The sequence below is a fragment of the Micropterus dolomieu genome, linkage group LG21 (assembly GCF_021292245.1).
Source record: "Micropterus dolomieu isolate WLL.071019.BEF.003 ecotype Adirondacks linkage group LG21, ASM2129224v1, whole genome shotgun sequence".
NCBI lineage: Eukaryota > Metazoa > Chordata > Actinopteri > Centrarchiformes > Centrarchidae > Micropterus > Micropterus dolomieu.
In genome coordinates this window covers 25,048,962-25,068,324 of record NC_060170.1, presented here as the reverse complement: position 1 = coordinate 25,068,324, position 19,363 = coordinate 25,048,962, and the positions used below count along the sequence as shown (strand labels likewise).

Genomic DNA, 19,363 nt, shown 5'->3' with positions numbered 1-19,363 from the left:
GTTAGTGCAAAAGTTTGTTGAAGAAAAACTTCTCCATGGTAAACAGGCGGAAGGAGTACTTTGTCCACAGAAAAGTTAACCTATTTTCAAAATAAACAGAGGCATCGCTTTAGTCATAGTGCCTGAGGTCTGTTCTTGTAGGTATAAATCTGTCTCGTCTTAACAGCCTCTGGGTTACAAGAGTTGGGAAGTTTTACTGAAATTATGCTAATCTGCACACCCGTTTTTATTTAATTTGGCATGAATAACTTTTAACACCAGTTGGTTTTCTCAGAATAACTTAAATGTATTCTGAAATGTAGGCTCATCTTCTTCTTCTTCATCTTCGGGTCAGATACTTACAAAACTAACTGTTAATTGTGTTACATTATTTCAAACTAATAGTCTGTAGTAGCAGCATATCAATACAGCACTATTTTATAGTCCACTATTTAGGTTATTCACTCAAGAATCTCCAATGTATTTTACTTCACAGTGTCATATTTTGTGAAATTCTTCAAAAATCTCACATTTATCTTGTGAGTATAGATGCACTCTTGCTAGAGTTTCCGAAGGTCATCAGTGTATCACAGATCTAAAAATGTGCCCCACTACCTGAAGTGGCCTCAGAACTATTGTGAACACTGGCAGCCTCAAGGCACTTCACTGCTGCTTTACTGTGATGTAGAGCTGTGTGGAGGACATGGCCAGACACCCTCTCAACATTGCATTCACAGTCCCACAGCCCACCCACTGCTCTCAGTCTGTGGCTAGAAAGCTACATTTACAGGAAGAGATGAGTGTAGACCGTCCTGGGAGAAGAGTCTATAGTCTACCAAACATCCAAAGAAGCGACCACAATCACACAGCCAAACCGTCGGACGCCACTGATCAGCAACTCATGGAGTGACAGTGAGTGTGTCTGCGCGGGAGTCTCTGCAGATCAGAATGGAAAGATGGACATGCTTGTGGGCCAGCAGTCGTGCTCACTGCACATTTGGTCTCTTTCGTTTCTTCAAAGCACCACATGTGTGTCACTGGAAAACAGCGGGCCACCTATCTGTGTGGTGGTTCAGTCATAATCTGGTCAGTAAATCTGGCCTTTAAGATGACTTTCATGTTGTTGTTGGGTTTTTTTCTGTGTGAAGATTTGTGTGTCTAAAAAAGCTTTAACACTATTTGTGATATTTAAAAACAAAACATCAGCACCCACCTTTACTTTGAGTACACAGCATTCATCAGTGTATTTGGGGAGGGAAAAAGAAAGCGTAGACCATAGTAGCATAAAGAAATTTGTGCACCTATGTGCACCTGTGTGTGAGTGTGTGTGTGTACCCCTGTAGCAGACTTTAGCTCTCTTTTAGACCTACTGAGTGCCACAGGGTGACTGATTGTCTCCAGGTGAGTTGACTACTCTTGTGAAAAAAAGCAGATGTTTGCTATTTGCAGAATGTAGCCAGCATGAAGTTACTTTAGAGATGCTTAATTATTTGCTTTGTTGTGGCTAACCCACACCGGCTGCTATTTGGTGTTGACAGTTTTCAGTTTCTTTCAGGTTCAACAACACTAGCAAAGGTGTGTCTGCCACAGCGTGTATCCCTGACAAAGGATCACATGCCGCAAGCACAGAGGCTTTACAGTCAAAGGCCTTCGTTCCCTACCTAGATTCTGGATATTATACAGCGGGGTACTTGTGTGCCACAACGGGAGTTGTGAGGGTTCATTTTACCTGCATCATAGATGTGGTGTGGTACCACTCTTGACTGGGATATGCCTCACTGCCACTTTGCCTGCCCCATCCACATTTACACTTAATTTCTGTTGTCCTAATATAGCTGCAGGCACCTACTTTGGGGAGAGGGTCAATGGTGTATTGCCAGTAGATATCCCAGGCGAGGTATTACCTTTTGTAGTCAGCTACATGTCTTGGGTTGACATGTGCAGCTTCTTCACTGTGATATATACTGTATATACAAACACACTAGCGGTACTGGATATGGTTTCCGGTATTTTCGCTCATGCATGCATTCGCCAGTGTGTTTATAATCTCTTCATTGCTCAAAATTGCTGACACTGGACACTTTCTTGCTGATTCACTCACAGTGTCACACTTCACACCCAAAAAACAAGATGCCGCCAATGTGGTAATGACGTCAGATTTCATTCCATATATTCAGACTTTCATTCAGTATATTCAGACTTCATTCAATATATTCAGACTTCCATTTAAAATATTCAAGGTTCTCTCTCTCTCTCTCTCGCTCTCTCTCTCTCTCTCTCAGTCGCTGTTGAAACACTATACTACGTAAACTACTACTTACACTTACTTAAACAAGGCCCACCTATAGTATATATAGTTTACAGTATGTCAAAGTATGCTTCCATAACAGTATAAGTGTATTATAAAGATTAACATTTACTGCCACAACATATGGTTTTTGTTTTCTGTCAGTGTGTGTGTGCGCTTCTTTGTGTGAGTGGACATGCATCCACAAAGTGAAGGAGACCAATTCAAAGATCAGTGTTGTCTTTCAAATGTCTATTTTCTCTGTATCCTGCTGCCCCTTTCTCCATCCCAGAAGGACCTGACCCTATCTTGCCTCTGTTAAAGGGCATTTTGGATAACAAGCTGGATTCAAGGTGGCCACTTTTTCTGTGCCACTGACGTAGATATTTTCATTTTGCCTATAGATGGGGCTTTTTGCTTGGCCGATCAAAAATGACGTTTTATCCCCAAGTTTACTAAATAAAAAGAATGGGACAAACAATTTTTACCTGGATCCATCTGTGCTTGGCCCTAATCTTGTCAATGTTAGCCTTATGCAAGTTCTCACAAAATCAGCCATCAGTGCTCTGACCCATCACTGATAATATAGAAGTCAGGGAGGTCACATGGAACAAGATATAACGCCATACACCAACGTAATTTACAGCACAACCTGTTAAATTATAGCAAGCCATATTCAAACAGAATATGAACATGATATGGAACAAGGAATCTTCCAACAAACCGCAACCTATGTTGGCTGTGGCTCAGTGTCTTTCTCAGTTTCTCCTTGCTATGATTCCATCTCCTCATCGGACCTATCACTTTACACTCGCTCTCCATCTGAGAACAAGGCCTAGTTTGCTATTGCATCATTAATCTATTTATTTACTAACCATACTTAGCAACTCCAGCTCTTAATCAATAATAAACCTACCTGGTCCCTTGGTAATTATTGAAAACGTTAAAGAACAAATACACTGCAATATGTCGTTTATTATTGCTGTTCTCTATAATTGAATATTTTGCCGTGAGCTGGTCAGGGATCCACTGCCTTTTAGCAGCCTCGCACCGCTCCATTTTTTTGTTTTAACCTCCTCTCCTTACGAGGCATCTTTGCACTGCAGAATTAAATATGATAATTCTTAAAAGAAAAAAAAATTATACACATAAAACAATAAAAGATACACACAAAACTGTATAAATTGCAAATCATTAATAATAATCTATCTCAAGTAGCTTTGAATCAGAATTCTATCTTTAGCAAAAGCTTTTTGATATTGCATGCTTTTAGATTCTTGAAAATCGTAGGCCTATTTTCCTTAAATATAGGGCTGTCCTCTATTAAGATGAAAACTGCTGTAGTAACACAACACTGAGTAAGATGACCTTTCTTCTTTGGCAAAGTAATGCTTTGCCAGCAAAATTACAGGCGAGACAAGTTTTTCCACAATGCAACTTTGCTGTTAAAACCAAATATAATGACACAGAATGCCTTCAGGAATTTGAAGCTGTATAAAATAGGCCGGTGGCTTGAAGTGCAGTCTTGTTAGCAAAACATAGTCTTCTAGGGAAAGGCCAGCACTTTTGAAAGAATGTGAATGTGACAAAGTGCTTCAAGAGAGATGTTGTTAGAGCCTGGATTCATTTGGTTATGTTTGTTGAGATTAAAAGCGAAAATGACAACAAACAAAAGCCTTGGAAATGTATTTACTTTGGACATTATGAAGAAAATAATCAGTTGAGAATTGCCAAAATGGAGGATGTTTTTGTTCAATTCCATCAATTCTACCCCCCTTGTTCCCAGTCCCTAAGCACCCATTCACCTGGTTTATCCTTCCTGTGGAGGTGTTATAGGGAACAAGCTGTTACCAGGGCCTAATTGCGTAAGGGCCCTCAGACACTTGAGCTGCGCTGTCACCTCCTAGCCTCTGCAGTGAGGATGGACCTGTTGGCAGATGGCCAAAGCATAAATAGAGATGCATTCCCAAATCCCAGGTGGTGGAAAAGAGTTAGACTCAGTCCAGGGCTTTTGGCTGGCACTGCAAGCCAAAACAGAGCACTGATAAATGTTCAGCTTGACTAAACAGAGCTGCATTAATTCAGGATGGTCAGTGTGTGGCCAAATTAGTATCAGTGTTGTTTTACTTTTGACCGAGTTCATTCAACGTGACTGGGAAGAAAAAAGACATTAAGGCCGATGGCAGTTTGTAAACCATAACATTGGATTTTGGCTGGTGCCTAGCAGGGAGATCTTATACTGTTATTCCACCTCTGAATTAATCATGAATATGATTCAATATGGAAAAAATAATATAGATGTGTGAATTGCCATTTTGAGAACGATAGTAATTTTTTATCAAAGCATTCATCCAGTCTACTCTTGTGTTAAATTACTCTCTGTTGAAACTACTGAAGCTTCTTAATTTGGCAGCAGTATCAATATTAGACTATGCACAATATTAAACTATAAGTCATTCAGAATTTAAATATTTGGTCATGACCTTTTCTTCAGAAGTAATTTTTTTAACTCAACTCCTTAAATCCTTTATATGTACTTGTCTTTATGTCATTCCTGCGTTCATATCATTAGTATAATTTTGCTTCTTTTATTTGATTGTGAAGAACTTTTTTAGTCATGCTAGCGTGTCTCTAGGGATGGTAATGTTGGTCGGTTAGTCTGTCCACCACTTTGGTCTGCACTGAAAAATCTCAAGAACTTTTGTATGGATTGCCATTAAAATTTGTACAGATTTATATGGTCCCCAGACGATGAATCGTGCTGACTTTGGTCATCACCTACCTTTTCTTCCAGCACCACCATGAGGTGGACATTTGTGGTTCAGACTGAAATATCTTGACAGCTATTGGTTGGATTGCTGTGAAATTTGGTACACACATTCATGGTCCCATGTAATATCTAGCACCATAGTCAGGTCAAAATGTCTTTTTGCCCAGTGTCTTATGACTTAATACCTGCAAAACCAATGGTTTTCGCATCACACTCAGATGTACTTTGTGTTTAGTGATTTAGCAAATGGTGGCATGTTAAACTAAAATGGTGAAAATAATTTACATGATTTTGTCACTTAAATGTAAAGGTTATGTTAAAAACAATGGTAACACGGTATTTATATTTATTGTGTGTTAACACATTATATACTCAAATGCCGAAAGTCTTATAAGAGCAGACATCTCTTGTTATCCTCATTTTCCCCCACATCCAGTCTGTGATTGCTCTTTGGCCATCACCTCCCTCCACTTTCCATCTGCATTTCATACCATTTAAGTTTCTCTTAAGCATTCCTCTGTGATGGTAAAGAGCTTGTGGATCCCACTGTTGTTCCGAGGTAGATCAGTATTCCCCACACACACACCTGCTGTGGAGACTCCATCTGTAAGATTAAAATGACACTTAAGGCTTTCCTCTGAGTGCCATTCTGCCTTAGAGCTGAGGGCTCTTCACATTCTGCACACCCCAGCTTCGGAGGAGCCCCCCGGCCTGAATGTCTTCCAAATGATGAGTGTTGTGCTTCTCAGACACTCAAAACTCCCCGCAATGCATCCTAAAATACCTTTTCAAGGGTTTCAGGAGTTCTGCTGTGAATAACTTCTCAGTGGGCTAATCCCACTTCAAAAGAGTGTCCTTGGAATACACTATTCTTAATCCCGAATTCACAACTTCATGCATAATCATATCCCTTGAAACATACAGCAGGTACCACTGTGAAAGCTAACCTGCATATGAGATGAGATTTAAGACCTCTGGATCTCTGTATAGGAGATCCAAAATATAAATTCTCATGCTAAGCCTAGATGCATATGACCAAGGCTGAGACAGACTGTGAAATCATAATTTTAAATCTGTCTTTCAACTGGTTGTGTGACTTCATCAGGTCCCAAATAGGAATCCCCACCTTATGTGGTGGTAGTCACTTCAGTGGCATGGGTAAGGTTAGGATAGATTGACAGGATAGATTGACAGTGGAGACAGGCACTTCCGTGTTCAATCTTCTATCTCTGACTCAACTTGGAGAGACAGGGCTTGTCTGGGCCTTGTGTAGTGTGGACTAGGCACATTTCACTGCACCAGGACCTGTCAAACACAACATCCAAGGCTGATCGAAGATACAAAGATGCAGCTCTGAAGACATGCCAGCACTTTTTAAAGCACAGTAGAATTATAGAACTATCCAGACTGGAATTGACATATTGAAGCAATAATCTATTCAACATGCATGTGTATTGCATCTACAGTCTGTGCTAAAGCTTGTGTGAGCATTTGATCGTGAAAAAATGAGAAGCGCACCCACTGACAGGACAGAGCGGATTAGATATGACGTGATGAAATGCAGGTGGAAAAACATTGCATGCAACTGACTTTTAGTGGTAATAAAGCCCTCACTCTGTACATACAACCTACTGAGGTGTCCTGTCACCACTGAGATGTGAGCAGGCGGCTCTTTTATCCCCGTCCCTTTCAAATGGGTGCTATGTTACATCAAAACTGCCAAAAAAGAGAGGGTGGGAAAATAATATTCACAAAACAAATAACGCTGAGGATAGAAGAGCACTCTAATCACGGGGGGAATGAAAGACAGGACAGCATGTGCTATTGAGTTTGTTGAGTATCCAATGAAGTGGACCCCATATAAAGTAACATAATAATCTTTATACTGTGTGTATAATGTGAAATCTCATATTTTTTGTTCTGTTGTTGTTGTTATTTGTATTTTTTTGTCCTAAATAGCTCACTTAGCTAATAGGCTTTTCATATATATACTTTCTACTCAGACTAGCATCCAAGTCATGTAACTCATTGGCTGTTTGCTTTTCATTTTTTCACCTGATGACTTCATTCTATGTGCACACAGATTGCAATGTTTTTTTAGTATCAAATCCAACATTACAGTACCACCATGAATCACAGGGCTTCAGTAGCTCCAGAGGAAACGCTAACCGCTATTAAAAAGAAAATAGGATGATTACTTCCAAAGAAGTACGAGTGTTCAAAGTAAGGGGTTAATTATGTGGTAGGCATAAACACTCGGTCGTCGACTTCATTCCTGTCAATCACTGACCGTAGAGGTCAAACCACTGCTTCTTGTCTAGATAGAGAGGTCAAGGGGATCGAGAGGAGGCTTGCTTACCAAACATCTGTGGGTCCACTGGCTCTCTGACATAAAAACAGATAAGCTGAAACTTCCCCACGGGAAACTGCATGAGGGCTAAACTGAGTCCAGATGCAGATATGTAACATGATGAGACATCTCCACATGAAAACAATGTCTTGACTAACCTCCAATTGTGTGGCTTACAGTGTCTTGGCAGATGGAATAGAAGGCTTTTCCCAACATCTGACTGTAATTTAATGAAGGAAGTGGGTGAGATGTAGGGGCAATACTGCTGGGACATTACCTTTAATTCTGCTAATTAAGTTTGGGGGCTTTACAAGTGTGAGAGGATTACAAGCTATTAGCAGACATTTATTTCAATCATTTGGGTGATTTATGTTGTTGTTTGGGGCCCCTTTAGGCTTTCTAATGCTACTGCATGTATATTTAAGTCCAACTAAAATTTAAATGCTCATTTTAATATAAATCAGCTATATATATATATATATATATATATATATATATATGACATTTTTTCTCCTCTTTTGAGGACAACAACCAGTACCACTGACGGAGAATGTAGTTAATTTCTTTTAAACAGAATTTGCAAAAAGCAGTAAATCATTGTTTGGTTATTTGTACATTGTATGATTTTGTTGCAGCCCGTACACAGACAGAAAAGAGCCAGGAGATGTCTCTTTCTTATCTGCAAGCATGGACACGTCTTGTCTTAAACCTTGATTTGCTGAACAAACACCCACATGTGAATGTCTTTTTGCAGGCTAGATTTAACTTCTTGGTAGTCAGCTCTAGCAGTTTGAACAGCTTTAAAAACGGACAGTTTACATGTTAAATGGCGTTGTTCTTTAATACCACTTTTAACTTCACCCTGGGTGTACCTGTCCTTGTATTGTCTGTTTTCTAACTTTGAAGTGTCTCCCAGCACCAATTACCGCACAATCATTTACACTCAGACAGGCGCAAAAGGTTTAATACACTTGATGGAATGTCATCATTTTTTTTGCCTCATCTTCATGGCACATTTACGTCTTCAATAACTCTTCTTTGTGCAAGATTTGACTCAATACCTTTACCGTTGAATGAACTGGAAAGTAGTTTCATCGGTCTGTGTGTTTCTGTGGCTGTGGCAGGTGCAGACGCTGTAGAGGTCAGTGCAGCCCAGTAGAGAGGGCACAGGGGACCCCTCCCAATGCAGGCCTGCTCCTGCTCTGGACACACCATAGCCAATTTAGCGCTCACAGCAAGTCTTAGTCCCTGACACATAGCACTTTTCATTGCTCTCATTATTGTCCTACTGAGACACTTTTTGAAGAGCAATAGAGGAGCAAAGCCAGGGAGCGAGACCTTCCAGTGGACCGATGAGAGCATGGTGAGAGTCTGACCTGTACATTGTAATGCTGTTCACTGTATTAGCCTTTCAATAAATGCAATGCAATAGTAACTTTGTGATGGTTATGTTCAGTTTCTGTTGAGACTGTGTCAGATTTGATTCAACTCTTCATCTGTAGCTAGTGACATTGTACTGTGTTGCATTTTGTCCACCGCTGTATATGCAGGTGGACACCATATTCAATCATCATCATCGTAGCACAGTTTCAACAAAAACTGAACATTATAAGCTTCGCTAAAGTAGTATTATTGGAGAGCCAGTGTGTGTTATTACATTACATTGTAATGTAGTTTTATTTCCATCCACTGTAGAAATCTTTACTCAAACTGGCTTGTAAAAATTGTTATGATCCAGACATCGCCATGTCCATTAAACTGAAGACATCAGTTGTAAAATGTTGTTTTACCATGTTTAAGGCTTTAATGACACATTTAAATACAAAATGGTAGACGTTGACTAGTATTAGTGAGGGAAACCCCTTGGATGCATGCCTGTAACTGTGTTAAATAAATTGTGTAAACAGAGTTTATTTACCTGACCACTGGACTAGGAAATATTTCTCTCTGTACATTTCTTTCACCATCTACTCTCTTTCTTTCAGAGGTTCTCCTCTCCATGATTCTTCTCTCTTCTCTTCTTTAATTTTTTTATCAGTTGGATTAGCTACATTTCCTGAAGTAATCCCTTTACTCCCACCTGATTTACTGGCAATACACCGCTTTTAAGTCTCACTTTCCCTGTGCTGGTCTCCCAGGGGCTGATGGCCTCTCATAAAAGGGAAGCAAATTATAAAACGGGCTAGCTGTGTTTTCCTCTCTCTGTGGTATGTTGTGCTCCAGGCTATTTGAGTGGCTGGCCCATTTGGCTCACCTTTGTATTTGAACCTACGGTACTGGTGGCAACAAAGCAGGGTATGAACTTAAAGGGTAACAACAGCATCACTTATTTAAGTGGTATGGTTGCAGTTGTGAAATAACAGTGGGCTGTGCTATGTGCAGAATGAGCTGAGGATTGTTGATGTTCTTTGTGCTACTGTATATTCCTGTTCTGTGAATAACTATATCCCCCCCCATCACTTTCTACATATTATACTCAAGAGCATAAAAATCTACTACAACATTTCTGTCATTTCTGTTAAGATATTCACATGAATGCTACTGCATTTATTCACAAATGGATCTACATTTAATTAATGCATTGAATTCACTATATATCAATGTTCACTATATATCAAAGTGGATATAAAATCACATTTCCATTTGAGTGTTACACTAAGGCAATTAGTAAAGACCAAATATACCCTGTACAAATTACTGCTGCTGTGAAAGACATTAATGATGTCTCATATGGCCATGCTGTACCCCTGATTAATAACTGTATTAGTAGCTTCATTGTTGTTGTCACACTTGCTAACAATTAGTGGTTCTCGAGGATTAGTGCCATTAAAAAAAATCAAAACCTGAATTGTTTAGTGAAGAGTGGCCATTGTTGGTCTCTAAATGGTGGGCTCAAGTTTTCAGTTTTTTAGTTTAACAGTTCTTCAGTTTTAACAGGATCGCAGGGCCACTCGCAGTAGAATGAATTAAAACATAATCCAGCTTGATTGCAGTAACCTCCCATTATCAAGATGTTTCCTTCTGACAAGTGCTTGTTTGTTCATCTCAGTGCTAATAATGTGTTGTTAGTAGGAGGCTATTTTCTTGTATTAGTCATGCAGGCTGTTTTGGGATTTGTAATTATATTAGATGGTCCTGTACTAGCTCATCAAAGCAGCCGAGGCACGGAGCACAAAAGATCATAGGTAAACATAAAGAAAGTGGCTGATTCTCAGTCAGACTGGAAACACGACAGATACTGGAATTAGCTATGTGGAAGTACAAGAACAACTAATTACTGCATAGTTTGCATCTGATTGTAGCAAACAGTTCGATTATTGCAACACACCCAAAACCGCCCCATTAATGAGAGACTTTGAGTCTTTGAGTGATTGGCTCTCTTACATCCAGCAATAAGGCAGGATTTAGATCGTGGCAAACTTTTTTAACCAAATTCTATCAAATAACATTGATCAGATAAATCAGATCTATTTTTAATTTGTTTGTTTGTTTTGGGGGTTTTTTGTTGTTGTTTTGGAAAATGTAATGCTTTCTTTCTTCTTATTCTTTTTGTCCCTCTCTAAGCTTCCAGTCCATCTTATGCACACAGTGCATCTCTCCAGTTGTCTCATTCAGGTCCAGTCTCCGTGATGAAACCCATGTAGAATCAACATGCTCCCCAGACAAATATAGATCCAACCATGGTGTAATTTTGGGGAGATGGGGACTGTGCACCAACTGTTTAATGGTTTTATTCAGTGGGTTAGAAAATGTCTTGAGAAACAAGAGGACAATAGAAAAACACATACACAGACACGTTATCACAAACCATCTGTGCAATGGCAAACTGCAAAAATAAAGCAACACTCCTAATAACAAATGTCATATGTAGGAATATTCACAACTTGAAAGGCAAAATAATTGGGTTTGTGTTGTGTGTTTCACTCTCTCTGATATAATTTACATGTTCCATCATAATTTAAGATGAGTGGACCCTGCAGTTTGCATTTGATCGACCTACTTTGTGTCCAACATAGTTGTGTGTTGATGCAGTCTGTCTTTCAAGAGTAGCCTTTTTAGTGCCAAATGTGTAAATCAGCTCTTTTGTTGTGCTTTGTAAGCCACAAGATGACATGCTGACTGGTAAAACTATTTTTTATTCAATCTTCCCTTAGAATGATTTGCTAGAATATACGAGTTGCGTCACAACACGCCTCGAGGATCAGTGTTTTGCTGTTTATCTCATGCACAGTACATTTGATTTATCACCTACTGTATTTCACTTGGCTTTCACAATGGCTGTATAGCAGAGGATTAACAAATAGCAGGACTTCTGTATCATCAGCTATATCTGAGGCAGGTTGTAGCCGCCACATTACAAGACACAGCAGGTCTTGTCTTGCATGTTCCAGCTGTGTGCTCACAATCAAAAAAAAATTAATGAAATAACAACACAGTGCTGGATGGTGTTCAGTATTATAGACAATTCTACGCATCTAGGAAGGCAGAATGCACAGCAGATAAATGAACACAAAATAAATATGTGTGTCAAGTTCAACCTGCACAACTTTAGTATTGTCTTTTGGGAAAAGTTTTACAGCTCAATATCATCAAACATCTTTTCACCCAAATATAGTTGTCTCCGGGGTCCCCCATGGATTTTTGGGTAAATCACAAAAATTTCTCATTTATCTCTCGCTCTGTGTGCCCTCTCTCTCTCTCTGGTATTCCACTCTATTTATTTATTTTTTAATATTCCGCTCTGCTGAACGTTAAAGATGTTACTGCTTCCAGTCACAGAACCTCGGTGACCATTATGTGCGAAGACAGTGACTATTTTTTCTTCGGAGCTTAACACATTCACAGAAAATAAGATATATTTTCAGATATTATGAATCTGGCCAAGTGACTATTATAGATATTATAGATAAAATCTCAGAGAGATGAAGCACCGTGACAGACTTACTTTAATCATGTTTCACTTCCTTAAGCTTTCTAAATCACATCCCTGGTTACATATTCATGAAGCCAAAACCTGTGAGTCACAGATGGATCACGGTATGTTTTAGAGGATTAAAAGTCTTGTAGCAGCCATAGGCAAGTTTGCAAATCATTAGAAATGTGTTCAAAATTGTTCAAAAGTTACCACTTTTCCTCCCTCGCCTCATTAACTATCCCTATAATCCTCTTTCCCTTAACTGTACCTAGAATAGAACAGCACAAATAATGGGTGGTTATGTGGATCTGTCACCTTCTGTAACAGGTTAGATGAATCAATCAGAGAAGAGCTATTTCAGAGAGAAATTACAAAGCAAAAGTGGCTGTACAGTAGATGATAATTAAGTGACAATTTATCACATCGCTAGCCTGTACTGCCCTTATGTGTTTCTGTGCTATTTTTATGAAGAGAGAGAGGATATTCACCAAGCCTACTGCAAAACTACTGTCAGTGGTTCCATACTTTAGGTCATTGCTATTTTCCAATTTAGCATAGTTAGATACTGACACAACAGATGTAAATGAGTCCAACTGTAGTTCATCTGGTTTGCACAAAGTGCCACTAAATAGTGATTAAATATGATGCTGGCAGGTTGAGACTTGCTCATGTCTTGCTGTAGCAATAGCGCATATACCCGTCTTGTCTGCTGCTGTACCCAGAATATTGTTTAACAGAGCCAATTATTCTCACAAGAGAAAGATTAAATGTGAAGAAACATTATTTAAGTATGGAGTATAATGTCTAATAGGCTAAGCAAAAACTTTAAATTCAAATGCCTCTCTTAAGTTGTGGATAATCTATATTAAAATCTAATTGGCCACCTTAACTTGCCTGAATGCAATTTTATAAATATTTTTTTCCATTTTACTATCACAAATCCACAGAATGGCGCCATCAAATTGCATTGTATTGCAAATGCAATTTGACTGTTAAGCGGCCAAAGGAGGGCTGCAACTCAACTGCATTTTTATTCTCTTTCATTTTCTCATCAATTTATCATGTGGTCCATGTGACCACATGGCAGAGATTTATATAAACTTGCCAATCAGAAGAAAAACGATAACTGTTGTAACTTGTAGTTATTGTTTTGAAAACAAAAATACTCAAGTTACATAGGTTTGTAGAATTGAGCAAACGTGGTTTGCAGAGCAAAATAATGGTATACATGGTATGATAATTATTTAAAATACAAAGAAAGGACACTAGGTTAATTGTTCTTAACATTTCAAAACTTTGGTCTGTGTTCTAGAATTAATAATTAAAGAGGTATTTGATTTATTAGTTTCAAGAAACCAATGTCTTTGTGAGAGTTTCTATAGGCATACAGAATGAAGTAACACACAGAGAAAATTCAATATGCTCCCTACCCATGCATTCTAATGAGGATGAGGTCTTTCTAATTGCCCACATGTCTGCTTCAGGTAAATGAATGCACCTTTTTTTTGTTTGCTTGTTTCTTCTAGATATTAACGAATGCGAAAGGGACCCATGCAAGAATGGAGGCATTTGCACAGATATGGTTGCCAACTATTCCTGCGAATGCCCTGGGGAGTACATGGGGAGGAACTGTCAGTACAGTAAGTGCTCATATTTCTTTTGTTATATGTTTATCCTGAACTCTTTTGCAGCTGTCTGTTCATCTTTAACAGCACACCTGATGCTGCAGGTCATAGCGCAGTGGGTAGTATTATTTGCCAATTAGCCAGGTAGTATATTAGCCAAGCAAGCTGATCGATCAAAGACAGTTTGCTGGTACTTACCCTAAGGAGCATCTAACCATGCTTCAATAGATAGTACATCAACCCATGATGAAAACTTTTCTTTCTTTGATTTTGCATATGTTTCATGATATCCATTGTTGTTATTGTTATTATTATAGATTATTTTGGTTTACATGTAGCCCATCTGATAAAAAAATTATCATAACTGCTCATTGTTAGTAAAGGAGTCACATGGATGGAAGGCTTAGCTGTCAAGTAAAGAGGATTGATAAGAGTTATATGTTTCAGTGAAAGATAGAGGAGCTAGCCCCAGAGAGGGAAAGTAGTTGTTTGCTAGATTGTACATGCAAAGTTATCTCTTCATGAATGCTACAAAGAGTTTTAAATAGCTGTTTGAAAGGTGTTCAGACCATATTGTGTCTCACACAACTCTTGGGATTTTTAATACATAACGTAATGTCTGGAGTGTTCATTTAATAATTCTCCCTAATTATATCTTATTAGATGGATTTCAGGATATAATTACAATGCCTGGAAAACTACAAACCAAAGCAAAATAATACAAATAAAAACATTTGACTGCTGAGAAGTTAACGGTAACTTTGCGCTTGCGAGCCCTCATTTAATTTATTTTGCACAGTGGCGGTGTAGAAAGGGAGAGAGTGTCTGTCTTATCAGAAGTGGCTTTCTTTTTGCAAGACGCCAGGGAGCTCAAAAGGGGCCTGTGTGTTTATTACGTAATTGTGGGGATTTCATCTGCTCAGTCTAGGAACATATTAGGATTAATGTATCAGTGGTCTCGAAGCCCTGAGCCAACCTCTGCACTGCTACTCACAAATTAATTAATCAGATGGTCTGTTAGGTGTAGCACAGTTGTTCAGCAACAGAAAAGATATCTGCTGTCAGGAATTTTGAAGAAGTCTGCATCTGAAAGAGAGAAACGCTGGGAATTGCTGTGGTCGATTTTATAAACTGTATGACAGAAGGCAGAGGGACATTTATGAATAGAGACGAGTAAAGATGTGTAGTCTGACTGATTACTGACGGTTGGTGTAGTGAGTGAAAAACTCAAGGAGAAAGATTATGTCTTGCTGATTGAACATATGCTAAGGACCATTATTTGTTTAATGACGCTCATTTCCATTTTCCCATATTAATTCAATATTTGTTCAGTATATTATACAACCATTAATCCAGCCTGTTATTTTCAAAAGTTGCAGTGCAGGCTATAAGGATGGTTGCTTTGGCTCTGTACAAAAACACATTAAATTTGAAATGAAACAATGAGATGAAAGTGCTGGCTCTCTGCTTTAATTTGATGGTATTTTACCCACAGCAGATGAACATTGTAGAAATTGTAGCACTTTTATACAGATCTTCCAAGTGTCATAAGGGCAGCAATTCACTAATCAACCCTATATATATATATATATATATATAATATGTGATATATATATATATATATCATATATACACATATATATATATATATATATACATGCATATATATATATATGTATGTATGTATGTATGTATGTATGTACGTAAACAACCCCAAACACCCCTGAAGCTAAAAGCACTGTAACCTTCTTTATTTTGTTTTGTTTTTTTCATTTCAAATCCAGTGCTCTGTAAAAGTGGTGGATTGTCCCTTTTGAAATCAAATTCCAAGCTGTTTGTTGAATATGTTGCAGCCTTATCAAAAGAAGTACAGTCGGTGGGGCCCCCAATGAATATAGCATACATAGAAAATGCCAGGAATGTACTTATATACAAGGACTCGTCATCTCCTCTGACTTGTTCTCGCAACCCACGCTGTGTGTGTGGGCAAGCCCTGAGCACACACTGGCTGTTTATGCAGCTGTACGTTTTCTGGTTATACCAGAAAACAGCGTGAGGATATTATGTGAAGGCAGGAGCTTTTGGCCATTGCCTGTATGTTCAGTGATAATCCAATTTTACTGAAATAATTACAGTGCCTTCAATATTTATTTCCATGATCCAATGGAAAGCGACAAGTAAGAAGAAGAATCGTATCCATCACTTGCCAACATGAATTCCAATAAAACATACAAGAAGGCATGAAATACAGAGAGATAACGCTTGGCACAAGCTGCCTCAGCCTTTCTGCTGAAACATATTTGGGCTGTAATCGTCCAGACACGTTCATGCTTTCAGACACTAGTATGGGTTAAATGGTTTGTTAAAGATCCAACATTGAGGAAAGGTGATGACTGTTCACGGTCCTGTTTTCCAAAAGCATCGTAAGGCTAAGATAATTGTTGAACCATCGGCCTTGAGCAGAAGCTAAATCGTTCAAAGTTCACCAAGTTTTGCTTAAACTCACTTTCCTCTGTAGCATCAAATAAAACCCAGTAGCCATGTATCTTTATTTACTGCAGTAAGCTAGAAGCTCTGGCTGTTTGATGGAGATTAGCCTATGTTTTCATGAGGTTGCTTTGAAGTGTAAATGCTTTTATTGTTTTGTTTGTTTATTTTTTCTTTGTATTTAGGTTAGATTTCAGCTCTTTTGGCCATTTCAGGTTACATTAGGTCATCTCAGACCATGTTGAGGGCTGAGATTCATCAGTGTTTCTTGCAGCTCTGTTTACAGTGACAAATCTTTCCAACGCTTGTTCTGACAGTCACTGTTTCTGACTGCTATTTACCCAGAATAATCACCAGCCAGAAAGTTTGTCGCATTACTGTGATGACCAGCAACAATGAGCTTTTGTCAGCAGTCTTAGCTTTGTCATAACTCCATATTGAACAGTTTTTGATATGGTGTTGCTGACTGCCTGTTTCAACCATTTTATTACATGTGACGTATAATATAAACATTTGGGGTTTTTTATGTGGTGAAACATTCTTAAAATGTACAGTACAAAAAAATTTGGCACCGCTGGCCAGCCACTGATTTACATATTTAAATATTCCAGGTTACTCTAAAATGTATGTCGATAATGTTGAAAAACTATGTTGCGTGACTTTTTAAAGTTATTTTTGCAGTTTTGACGATTAGTGCTATTGGTTGAGATTTAATTTACTCCAACTCCAGTAGTTACAAGTTTATTTTTCAAGTAATAAAAATGTCCTACCCAGTGCATTTTTTGGTCGCAATTGTTAATAAAAAAAACAAAACAAAAAAAAACAAATGCAAAGGAACCTTATCAAAAATGTTTAATTATATTAGGAGTTGTTAAAAGAAAATGAATATTGGTAATACATCATTATTCAGTATTTCTCAAGCATCAGTATCGGTCTAAAAAATCCTATGCAGCCAGGCTGCTATTTGTTTGAAAAAATGTAAGTATGTATTCTTTTTTTATTCCTGTTTGTTTAATTATAGTATATTATATATTTTTCATTAAATATTGATTGCTGACTTGGATATTTACAAATGGATAACTGCACATGAACGTGTGAACGCACATATGCTGAAACACTCAAATACACGCACATATAATGCATACAGGTTCATTTCAGTACCTTATGTGTCACCTGAACCTCTAGTGTATGGCTGACGTATGGTTTTGTGTGTTTATTATTATTTTCCTCATCCCCTCTTTCCACCGCATGCTCATTAGTATTGGTGTGCTGGCATTAATTTCAGTGGGGCTCTAATTTGTTTAGTCTGTAGGTAGGGCTTGTGGGAGATGGATTCAGCTGTCACATCATGGTAGTGGTGGTGTTAGTGATGTGTGCTGTCGCAGAGCTGATGTATGCTCAGGGGCCAGCAGGCCAAGGCCTGGGGGCTGGCTGGCTCTGCTGCTCTGACGGACGACTGGCAGGCAGCTCGTTAAGAGTGGCCCATCATTGCCAAAAGGTGAGAAGGACTGCGACTTTGCAACAGTGTCTTGCCACCACATCCACATAGAATACATTACAAGAGAGCCGCCCGAGAGGTACAACATCGAGACAAATAGGAGACTGTGTTGATGCAATATTGCACCTCAGTCCTAACGTCAGGTCATAATGAGGAAAAATAGATTCCATTTCACTCTCAGGAGTTAAATCAGGGTGATAATTACATTTGGTGCTTGTGCCAGAAAATAGCATGTGTAAGGGGTCCCTTACAAAGTCGGGATTCATGAAGAACGTTGTATTTCTCTTAGTATGGATCGGCACCATCTATATTCTCTACATTTGGTCAGGAAATATCACCCTCAACTCCATTAACACCCTACTGCCATTTATGGACATGCTTAATTGCACAAATCTGTTGATCAGATTATTCATGATGGAAATATGATATTTTGATCATATGTTGCCCTCTGTGGGTCAGTTTGAAACACGTTTTTTGCCATGCTTGACAGCAATCCAACTATCTGATTGAAATTATAGACATTCACAGTACCCATAGGATTAATCCTTATGACTTTGGTGAACCCCTGACATTTCCTCTTGCGCCACCAGCAGGTCCAAGTTTTAAAATATGCTGTGAAACATCTCAACATCTACAATGTGGATTGGCTCAATATTTTATACAGAAATATGTGGTCCCCAGACAATGTGATGTATCCTAATTACTTTTGTGAGCTGTACTTTGTGTTTAGTGATAATTAGCAAATGTTAGCATGCTAATACTTTAAAACATGATGGTGAACATAGTAAACATTACACTTGTGAAACATCAGCATTGTCATTTTGAGCATGCTAGCATGCTGTCATTTGCATTTAGCTTTTAGCACTGCTGTGCTGTTAGCATGCAGAGCTTTTTTTCTTTTTTTTCTCCTTAGAGTTAGAAAAAGAAAACAAGTTCTGTGCATTGTACCATTTCAGAGGGACAATTCAATTCAATTTACAGCAACACCTAAAGACATGTTCCTTTCACTTTAGATCTGAGTGGAATTGAAAATACATGCCCTTAGGATTTGAAATATACATTGTACACTATGGTCGTTTTATAGTAAAGGCAAAAATGATATAATGGGATCATCAATTGCTCCCTGGCCCAAAGCGTGTACTGTTTATGTCCAATTCTGTGGACATATGACTATTTAAATTTTGAGATATCTTGCTGACGTACTAAACTCCACGGCTAAGGCAGAAAGGCACTTTTTTCACTCTGTATTAAGAAGAGAAAGCCACTAAAATATACAGATATCAACTGTCTCTGAATTACAAGGATCAGTGCAATTTGAATCACTGTATATATCCAACACAATGGTCATTTTGGATAGTCCTAGCCACTCTGAAAAAAAGATCCACCATCTTTCTGAGCCAGAGGTTTAAACTGGTTTACCATGTCTCAAAATGGAAGCTGCTTATCCTCTCT

General features: G+C 38.5%; 1 protein-coding gene across 2 annotated transcripts in view; it reads left to right on the top strand.

Annotated features, from left to right (window-relative positions):
* Positions 1 to 19,363, top strand: part of LOC123960406 (EGF-like repeat and discoidin I-like domain-containing protein 3) — a 124,005-nt gene that overhangs the window by 48,731 nt on the left and 55,911 nt on the right. For both annotated transcript variants that reach the window (XM_046035111.1, XM_046035110.1), the window contains exon 4: positions 13,828 to 13,941. In XM_046035111.1, coding sequence (XP_045891067.1) covers positions 13,828 to 13,941 — 114 coding nt within the window. The remainder of the gene's footprint in view (positions 1 to 13,827; positions 13,942 to 19,363) is intronic.